Source organism: Festucalex cinctus, chromosome 4, assembly GCF_051991245.1.
Source record: "Festucalex cinctus isolate MCC-2025b chromosome 4, RoL_Fcin_1.0, whole genome shotgun sequence".
Lineage (NCBI taxonomy): Eukaryota > Metazoa > Chordata > Actinopteri > Syngnathiformes > Syngnathidae > Festucalex > Festucalex cinctus.
Window position 1 is genome coordinate 23,956,849 of NC_135414.1, and position 10,833 is coordinate 23,967,681.

Here is a 10,833-nt window from a genome sequence, read left to right on the forward strand (position 1 = left end):
ACTTTCGATAGAACAAAGCCAATACGTCGAAATTTCACCCTTATCAGCTTTGACGGAGCAAGGACCCATTGAATTCTTCATACCGGGGGACGGTTCTAAATATATGGATCTCTCGGACACAATGCTTTACCTGCGTTTGCGAGTAACACACAGAGACGGCTCTCATCTGGGCCCCACCGACCACGTAGGCATCATTAACTATCCGTTAAACACAATCTTTACCCAAGTAGATGTTACATTAGGGGATAGACTCATCTCACAATCAAGCGCTACTCACCCTTACAGAGCTATGATTGAAACATTGTTAAACTTTTCAGAGGATTCTCTCAAAAGCCAATTTAGCACAGCCATGTTCTTCAAAGATACACGAGGGCGGATGGATTCAACATCGCTCACGGGCAACGATGTTAATGAAGGGCTGGTTCACAGAGCCCAATTGATTGAGGGGGTCCAGGGAATTTCAACTCCTAGGCCCCATTCACTCGGATATTTTCTTTTGTGAGAGATACCTCTTAAATAACGTGGATCTAAGGCTAAAGCTAACAAGAGCCAGCGATGATTTTTGTTTAATGAGTCCCCCCGACGCTGATTGCTCTCTGAAGATAATAGGAGCCACCCTTTTTGTAAAAAAAGTAGCGGTCGCACCGGCCGTTTCTTTGGGTCACGCAGCGGCTCTCCACAAAGACAACGCGCTGTACCCCCTATCGAGGATCAACGTAAAGACTTACTCTATACCCCAGTTATCGAGGATCTGCCATCAAGACAATCTCTTTTTGGGACATACGCCAAAGTATGTGGTTTTAGCACTCGTCAATCACAGCGCTTTTGTGGGGCGGAAGAATTTAAATCCTTTTAACTTTGCCCACCACAATATTGAATACCTAGCCCTAACTCAAGAAGGGCGGCAGATCCCATCTAAGGCGTTTCAACCCCAATTTAACGCAGGAAACGCAGTGCGCGAGTTTCATAACTTGTTTTCCTCGACGGGGAGGTTTTTAAAAGATTTACCTCTAAGTATAGACCACGAAGACTTTCAACAAGGCTATGCTCTGTTTGCCTTTAATCTAAATCCTAGCCAGGACACAGAGGCTTTATCCCCTGTGTCCAGCGGTACACTCAGATTGGAGATGAGATTCAGGACCCCGCTTCCCCATACCGCCACACTTATTGTGTACGCTTGTTACGACTCTATTTTAGAAATTAACTCGAAGAGGGAAGTGTTAATGGACTATTACTGAGGAGATGAACGGAAGGGAATTGGAGAGTTTGATGACACGTTTACAAGGACATTTATTTGGAGGCGTTTACGCTTCGGACGAGTTATCCTCCTTGAAACCCTCGCCCCCCATATACTATATAGTTAATACACACCCCCGCTCTAAACCCGGAGAACATTGGTTGGCTCTCACCTTGGAAAAGGACGACTCTGCATCTTTTTTCGACCCCTTCGGCTTTCCCCCTGATTTTAAATATTACCCACAAAGTATAAAGTCTTTTCTGGAAAAGTATTCTAACCGTATAATTTACCATAATCGCCAGTTACAACACGAACTGTCAGCGGCCTGCGGCCCTCATTGTGCGTACTACCTGAGCCACAGAGGGTGTGGAGAGTCTTACCAGGATGTGATGGACTGCTACACCGACGATGTAATCAAGAATGATGCTATGGTATCTGCTTTTGTTCGGCGACACCGGTTTTTTACCTGCAAACCATGCGGAGGACAAAAATCATGTTCTTTCAACAAATTTAAAAAATGTCATTGTCTGTAACGGATTATGTTTTTCAAATCATTTATTCAATAAAAGCAATTTAAAAGGCAATACAGAGTGATGTGTTTTTCCTTACATAAAATAAGTGTCATATTTAAAACCCCTCCCACTTTATAGTCGAAGCAGTCCGTTTTCTTTTCTTTTTCCCGTTCGAAGATTCCTTAACAATGGGATTAGGTGTATATGAGCCGTTTTTTAGACGTCTCAACTCCTCGCGTGCATGTGGGTTAGAAACCGTTGTTTCGGGTATATTGAGTTCTGAGAGGGTGTGTAGAAACTCGCTCCAACCTCTAGGACCTTGCGATGAAACATTCTTGCCGATGAGATGTTTGAGTAAATCAGTCATGTGGGATCCTCTGACGGGCTTACCTCTGAAGATGAATTCGCTGCGAGGAGTCCAACCTCTTTCGTCGGTAGACAGTTTTCTTAAAACATAATCAGCGTTTTTACGGTAACGAGGAGGGATTGTTTGGACGATGTCGAGCCAGGCTTCATTCTCCAAACCCGTCGCTTCATCTGATGGGGATGTGTTTGATGTCTCAGCAGGTAGAGTCAGGTTGATTGGTCGTCGTTCGTTTTCCCCTTGTTTGAGCAACCCTAAATATCGTTGCATCAAGGATTGGTACTTTTTAATTTTCTCATACTGGTCTAGAGAACTATCTTCTAGGACCTCCTTCATTTTAAAATCCAAATTACGCTCCGCCGTCTCTCGAATGGTTGGTTCCGGCCTGCTTAAACGTTCCAGTTGGTGAGGTGAGACAAGAAACATTTTCTGAGCTGTTCTCAAACTCATGTTGGTTAAAGTTTATTTATTTATTAGACCGCCTAAAAGACTTCCGAGGACAGGGGCGAATGCCCCCAACAAGGGTAAGATAAAACCACCCTTTTGAATCAAGACCGCCCGTTTTTTCTTCAGACTTTTTTTCTTATCGGCCAATTCTCTGATCACCTTCTTTTGCTTTTTTAGCCTCTTATACTGCGAAGGACTCAGCGGTATGTGACCTTTTAAGAGATTTAGAGCAATCTCGCAGAGAGCTTTCACCAAGCTACCGGGACCGCGCAAAAGTATGTCTTTACGTTTCTTGGGCTTGGCGTGAAACAAAGTTTTGAGCAGCGGAGCATTTCTTTTTAAAAGCTTCGACATCTTATTAAGTCTTGGGTATGTAGACGGTAGGCCACTGATGAGCTAGTAAGCCCGTCCTCAGTCTATATTGATCTGGACATGTCGGGGTTAAATCCACTAATAAATACCCGTGAGCGTCTTTGGTAGCGTCTTCAAAGCTTTCCAAAAAATATTTTTTCTTTGAGGGAAATATCTGATTAGCCAAAACACTCGTTTGTAATTTATCACGCGGGTTTTTAAACAACACCATATAATTACTGTTGAGGCTGATTGTCCGGCTGTATTTACCTTGATGAAAAATGTTCTGCGTTAACATGATGACGCTCATATTCCTATGATGTCTATATTGGGTAAAAATTCTTACGACCTCAGGGTGGTCCGACGCCTGAAAGATGACGTCGTCCAGAATAACCAAATGACTTTGACGCGCTGGAAACAAACTTTCATCCTCAAAAGAATCAGGGAGACCTTTCACAAAGTTAATATTTTTATTCAGCTTTTGAAGTTCCTCGTAGAGAGGTTGAAAAGAAGTGTAGATCCATACAACATTGTCAGGAAGACTTTTCATAACATGGTTACAATTTTCCAAGATACTTTTTACAAAATATGTTTTTCCACACCCGCTTGGTCCAGATATTAAACAAGAAAAGGGGGGTTGAAGCCTCGGATCAAAATCAACTTGATTTAACTCCATTTCACAAAACACACTAATAACCGAAAGGCAGGGTGCGTCCGTGGGGGATAAGACGTCTCTTGTCATATACTACCCTGAACTTTTTCATGAATGACATGTTTTTTAGGTGAAAACCCTTTTTGTTACGCACGATAGTGTGTTGAGGCGTTTCAATTGTTCTGGTTTGTGTGCCTGATGAGTCAATGTACCCTTCGACTAAATTCTTGATGCTGTCAAAATTGACGCGTTTGCAAGTGTCATGGGTCTGTGTGATACCTTTTACCTTCATTACCGTTTTCATGCTGTTCCTAGTTTGGTAGGCGTAACTTTTAGGACCCGCTGAAACAAACTCCTGAATGCTATCTCCTCCCAACTCGTCAGTCAAATCCCCCAAATAGTCACCTAATTCCAAAGGACTTTCGCCGTCTTTGACTACATAGACGAGGCTGTCCGTGTCGGTGTACAAAACACTCGTCTGCAGTCGCTCCAAATATGCGTACATTTTTAGACGTGCATAAGCCGTGGTCATGCATGCTGCAAAGATGTTAGCGGTTTTGGAGGGGGGGACGTTGCAACGTCGGTGGTAGCTGTACTGCACGATCGACCTTTGATCGTTGAGGAAGTGAAAGGCTTTGATCTCGTACAACCCCGAAAATAACAATTCAAAGAAGCGTTCTGTGCTGCTTACAATCTCTGTTTTATCCAAATTATCACGCTGTCCCAATTTGCCCCAAAAGTTGTTGAGGCATAATTTAGACACCTGCCTCTTACCCGCATTCACATTTATTTTTGAGGGGTCTAGTCTAATACCTTGGTGAGTCTCATAGTTTTCGATGTACTTTTCCCTACCTGCCTGATCAACGACGTAGGAAGGATACCCCGAGGCCTCTTGCTTCCCTTTTAGGAATGTATCGATGTATGCTTTGAAGACGTCGCTACTCGACGAGTCAAAATGCCACACCTCCGTAATTTGTGATACGGTGTAGCCCAGCTCGAGAGCCTTGTTGAATTCAGGCGTAACCCAAACACCGGTTAAGGCTCTCTCGTCATCGTTATGCGAACACGAACTTTCTTGATTGTTAAGTTCTGCGCACGTGCGACAAAGTGTAAACACCAGTTTACCTCTTGCCGTTTTGTACGGCAGCAGGGGGAAATAGAGGCCTCGTGGAGGGTTGACTTTAGCTCTGATGAACCCGAAATACTTTTGGGGGTCATCGAAATTGTCGTGAATGATGGTAGGATGTCCTAACGGATAGGCACATGTGCTGTTGACAAAAGGATAAAGCGATGTAACATCGACGTACATTACACGTTCACCGGGGGCAGCCGTATAACGTAACACGAAGGCATTCGTTCTCCCTCCAAAAAGAGCTTTACGTGGTATAAGAGGCTCAGGGAATTTTGAATTGCGCAAGAACTCTCTTATATCCGGATTTGACTTTTTTAACCGCAGCCACTCATGCTCCCACATCAACACAAGCTGTACACCGTGCTTGACTTTTAGATCCTGTATTTTCTTTTTAACCCTGTCAAACTTTTCTTGAAACGGTCGTTTACTCATAGGACACTTTTGAGTAGGATCGTAACATTCACGGCATCCGTGATAGAAACATCCGAGATATTCCCATACATATTTTACGCCGTCTATCAAAGCGTACCCGTCTACATAGTACTGCCCGATCTTGACCTCCCCCTTGTTTAAGGCGTGAATAATAGGTATTTTTTGGCTGTGCGCCACCCACATTAGGTATTGGATCGAATCGCGTGAGAATGATTTGGATTGTTGTATGTAATTATCGGTCGGCGTAATAGCCAATGTTTTAGGTGTTAGGAAATTGTTCCGGAACACCTTCATGCAGGAGGAGGCGATAGTTACAGAATTGAACGGGTCTGTACCAGTCGCATTAAGAAACTCCTCTCTAAATTTCTCACAAGCTGTCGCCAAAATATTCACATCATTTCTGCAGTACATTAGAGCTTCCTGAGCAAAATTGAAGGTTCCCTTACACGCTACCTCGTACCATTCAAAAAACTTTGTACGATGGACCGTCGTCATACGCTCTACCCCATAATATTTTGGATCAGGGTAGGGACCGATGTAATTTAAATGGTCTAGAGAGCTAAAGCCATGGGGGAAATACCCTTTAGTTTGATCGATGAAACCTAGAGCTTTAGGCAAGGAGCTGAGGGGCATCGTGAGGAAGGACAAGGAGTCGATGTACCCCAGTTTGTAGTCCGTATCTGAGAAACAAATGACTTTGCTCCCTTGCATAATGACGCTGACATTAACCCCCATGTCTACCATTTTGTTTAGAATGATGTAAGCGTCAAAACCTTTGGCGTTGTGAGCGATTAGTTTAGACTGTTCAAAACGAGGGTTCCTGACATAATCAAGAAATTGTTCGACGCAATCAAGACCCAACCAATGTTTTTCCACCCCCTTTGTCGATTTGGTACACACTAGGTAGGGTTTGTGTTTACCGTCAGCACCTACGAATGTTTCAAAATCGTAGTAAATTATTTGTTTACAAGGCGCTTCCGGTTTTAGAGGCTGCATGTAACACAGATGAGGGTTTCCTCTCGCCTCATCACCGCCCTTAGGTAGAACCTCTCCACATACTGTGCATTTGGCTTGAGGGCATTTATGTTTAACATTCTCCCCCTGTGATTTGACGTAATATTCCACACTGCATTCGCTACATTTTTTGTATTTCTCACAGTTGCTAGTCTCGGATTTTGAGGTCTGTCTGCGTTCTTTGTGTTTAACGAAGCAACTCTCGTTCTGACATATTTTGTTACAATCGTTACAATGAATGGCTTTGAACGGTTGTTGTTTGCAGGTAGGGTCGAGACAGATGTGACAATGCCCCTCACAACTATGTTGTTCTTGGTTTTTATGCCCTTTGTAACAATGACTGCAAAAGTAGGATTTCCCTATGAACTCCTTAACCGATTTTATTCCATAATAGTGTCCGTCTAATAGCAGTAAGAACACTGAGTCCTCTGATTTGGGGTATTGCGTCTCAAAAAAAGACAGGGGGCGTTCGCAATCCGCTCTATAAGCTATAACGATTTTGCGTTTCACAAGCGTTTCAAATTTGTGTACGTCCCTCAGACTAACGGCAGTCTCACAAGTCAACCCCACGCTTTGCTGTAAATAACGAGCCCTCTGTGTAGCCTGATCAACAGTCAACGATCCGTCAAGCAGGTATGCTAACGATCTAGCAAAGCATAATTTATCATTTTTGTCATACGTTATGTACAAACATCTCTTCTTCTTTTGAACCATTTCATCATTTGTAGTCAAAATTAGTTTGCGTTTGGCACCTCCTCCGCCATTAACATCAAATACAATCTGTACAACAAGTTCTAGACTATTGTCGGCCAGTACCTCTGTATTAGATTGTGCGATGCGATCTAGCAAATTATGGACTGCGTCAGTTACGTCATTCGGGTCATTAACAGCATCTAGGTAACAGTGCTCCCTCACATTTTCACCCACTATTTCTGCTTGGACTATATCACCGCGACTAGTCGATCTGATTACCTCCTGCACAGCTTCATTCAAATTATTGCCAATGTTTGTGTAGAAGGCTGCAAAATCAAGGGGGTCTTCGGGTCTCGTTGTATTTAGACGTCGTCTTATCTCCAAGTTGTTAAAATTCGGACGCCTAACTTGTCCCCCCACCTGTCTGTTTGTGTCTGAAGATTGTTGCAAGGTGGATTGTGTACTGGGGGTTGGTGCTGGGGGATGTTCTGCTTGAATGTGTCGATGTACCCGAGACTGTTGTTGGAGGTCTTGTCTAGCTGGTGTACTACTACCACCAGCTTCTGTCTGTTGCGTTTGATTGTGCGTGTATGGTTGGTATTGAAAGTTTTGTGTATTTGACACAAGTGTCTGCTGGCAATGTGTACTGCTGCTACCTTCTGCATATTGCATTTGATTGCGTGGGTGTGGCTGGGAATGTTGTGAAAATGATACAGAGGATTGCTGTTGGTCATTTCTATGTATGTCTGGTTCAAGTATGTCCTCAACGGCTTCGTCGTTTGAAGATGACTGGTTAAGACGTGCAAGAGCCCTCTCTAAAGGATTAAAGAAATCAATAAAATCCTCAATGTGTCTTATAGCCACAAACGGATCGCCATCATCGCCGCCGATTTCATCAGGCATTTGAAAAGGCTCGATTTGCATAGAGATCTCATCGTTTAAGGCATTTACAATTTCAGCCAAACCTTGACCTACATTATCTAAATCCATGTCACCCCCTCAGAGTTTTCCATTTCAGATTCGCTTTCAATCGGTGGAAACCCGACGAATTCACCTTCCTCTTCGGCCCTCACGTTTTCACGCCTTAATATCTCTTCTTCTTCTTCTCCTTCTTCTTCTTCTTCGTCAGATATTATTATGACCTCAGGTTGAGCAGTCTCTGGGACCGTCTCGCTCAGTATATCACCACCTATAATCATACAACATTACCGGTTCATTTAAAAAATAGTAATACATAGGTTTTATTTTATTTTTAAAAAAAAAGGAAATTTACCGTTCACTCCTGCAGATAATTCGTCATCCAATTCTTCCTCATCACTCGTAATTACGAAAATCTCCGGCTGTCTAACCCTCTCGTTCACATCCTCATTCAATTCTGTAAATATCCATTACTAACAGTTAATTTTAAAGCAAGAAAAAGCTCTAAACGTTTCAAAAAAAGAAATACTTACGCCGGATTCCTGTCACAACATCGCCACCTTGTGACGCTGAATAATAATACAGTTGAATTTCATCCAACAACGCTTCTAATTCTGTAAAAATTCAAATTTAAAATAAGAAATACGAACTCATTCACTCATTCAAAAAAAAATAAAATAAAAAAAAAACTCTCCTAACTCTATAAAATTAAAATAAAAGTAAAACAAAAAATACATATTAATACAGACTTATTCCAAAATCTCTCATAACTTAAAAATAAAATAAACGCTATAAGTATAAAAATAAAGTCATGCATCATTCCATTAAATAAATAAATCACTCACTAAGATGCTTGCTTTTCCAGAAGCTTCATTAAGATGTAGGGTTTTTTTATTTCATAGCAAAAACATTAATAGAAGTGAATATAAGTGCCACATTTGTATGAGTATATATACATATATAGATAATATCAAGAGTTAATTACCTGGATTCATCTTGGAAGCTCAGAGCCGATACCTCTTGAGAATTTTTCAGAGAAGTGAGTGTGGCATTGCGAAGGCCTCATATTACTTTTCCCCCTTCACCATAATAGAAATGGCTAGTACTTTTCCCCCGGCGGTTTTACCCATACTAAACCACTCCCTCCGATCACGTCATTCAATCTCATTATTATTCACTCAATCTAGGGGGGCGTGCACCGGATCCGGAAGTTAACCAAACAATTAGCATTTGAACCCGGGTCAGCCATGATATCTGCAAAAACAGGTAGGAACACCACCTACACATCATCCATCTTCATTAAGGGGTCATTAATCTTCATTAAATGACATCGGGAAGTCATTAAGGGTCATTCATCTTCATTATATAACACCTGGAAGTCATTAAAGGTCATTCATCTTCATTAAACGACATCCGGAAGTCATTAAAAGTCATTCATCTTCATTATACGACATCCGGAAGTCATTAAAGGTCATTCATCCTCATTAAACGACATCCGGAAGTCATTAAAGGTCATTACCCCTCATTAAATGACATCTGGAAGTCATTAAAGGTCATTAACCCTCATTATATGACATCTGGAAGTCATTAAAGGGTCATTAATCTTCATTAAATGACATCAGGAAGTCATTAAGGGTCATTAATCTTCATTAAATGACATCAGGAAGTCATTAGGGGTCATTAATCTTCATTAAATGACATCAGGAAGTCATTAAGGGTCATTAACCCTCATTAAATGACATCAGGAAGTCATTAAGGGTCATTAACCCTCATTATATGACATCTGGAAGTCATTAAAGGGTCATTAATCTTCATTAGGGAGGGGTCATGACCCACACATGACCCCCCTAATCTAATTAAGAATGTCATCCATCAAATTTTGACAGAAGCGGCCTTGTAATATTCTCTCTGATACTATTGTTTGTTTCCAAGGTTCTATATTTTTCTCAACACTACCTGACCCATAATAACAAATGGCAAGCACTACCAAGCCTACCGTTGTTTGTTAGCTTGAGTTCTTGCTAGGCTCTAAATCAAGATATATATCACTTCAACGTACTTCCCTGACAATAATTGCTATTTTCCTACTGGCTTGGGCTACATTTTCACTGTATCGTGATATATTGAACTTCAATAAATAGTTGCATCATGGTATTAATGATGTTGCCAAAATAAAACTGCTAATTGTTGTTGCTTTCATTTCAATACAACCAAATGGTTTCTTTTTTTTTCCCCCAGCTCCATAGATATTGTGATACTGTAATGTATATTCCCACTATGGGGTTTTATATGTGACACCTTCAAGGTTTGGCCTACGCTTCAGATGGTCCACACAGCAAGCATACGTACTTATATATAAGACACAGATGTTTGTGTATGCGCCTGTTGTCATAGAATATGCCTGCCCTTGCTTCAACAGACGAATTATGCTCCTGCATGTGTGATGAATGCGACCCCGCTTAGATTTACTCCACCGCTGCTCTTAGCGTATTCATAGCCTCGCCGTCACCCGTACGCATGCATCAGGCCCGCATTTCCCTTGAGAGCAATTATCGCCGACTTCTACAGTATGGACCCAAGTTATTAAACTCTCTGTCGACTTTGCCGCGACAATACAGCACTTTTGGCCGTTATTTACTGGACGAGTCTGGGGCCGTGGCTTTTACTGCAGCGTATAATTGCAGGCGCAAATAAGCTGACGTCAAGAAAGCCCCGCGGCTAGCTGGCTATTGGCGAACGTTGAGGGACGATCAACTCAATGACCAGTGGAGTGCCTCAGCAGCGATGTCATAATCCACTTAAGAGCCCCTTGTCGAGGCTGCTCTTTCCTTTTGGAGAAAGTGTTCGGAGGCAAGGCCACTAAAAGCCAAAGAAAGACTCCCCTACTCCTTTTATGCTCACTTAACTGAGTTCTCGAGTTCTTCGTTTTGCGAGACTTTAGGGTAGGGTCGGGTGAATAAGATCAGTTTTGGTTTTATTTTAAACTAAAATATTTCTGATTTCATGTATTTTTCCTTTGCAAAATAAATAAATAGATAAATAAAAATAATTTAATAATTAAAAATAATAATAATAATAATA

General features: G+C 41.8%; 1 protein-coding gene across 2 annotated transcripts; it reads right to left on the bottom strand.

Moving 5' to 3' along the window:
- Positions 1-3,418: 3,418 nt before the first annotated feature.
- Positions 3,419-9,008, bottom strand: LOC144017844 (uncharacterized). Of its 2 annotated transcripts, XM_077519786.1 has the most exons (5): positions 8,738-9,008; positions 8,598-8,620; positions 8,286-8,366; positions 8,108-8,209; positions 3,419-8,023 (listed from the first exon to the last, which is right to left on the bottom strand). In XM_077519786.1, the coding sequence occupies exon 5, from the start codon at positions 7,822-7,824 to the stop codon at positions 3,601-3,603; it is 4,224 nt and encodes a 1,407-aa protein (XP_077375912.1). In that variant the 5' UTR covers positions 7,825-8,023; positions 8,108-8,209; positions 8,286-8,366; positions 8,598-8,620; positions 8,738-9,008; the 3' UTR covers positions 3,419-3,600. The 2 variants fall into 2 exon arrangements, with proteins under 2 accessions (XP_077375912.1, XP_077375913.1); XM_077519787.1 differs by lacking the exon at positions 8,598-8,620.
- Positions 9,009-10,833: the final 1,825 nt, after the last annotated feature.

Excerpts from the sequence above, each read along its gene's own strand:
- LOC144017844 (XM_077519787.1), bottom strand. The coding sequence starts at position 7,824 with ATGGATTTAGATAATGTAGGTCAAGGTTTGGCTGAAATTGTAAATGCC.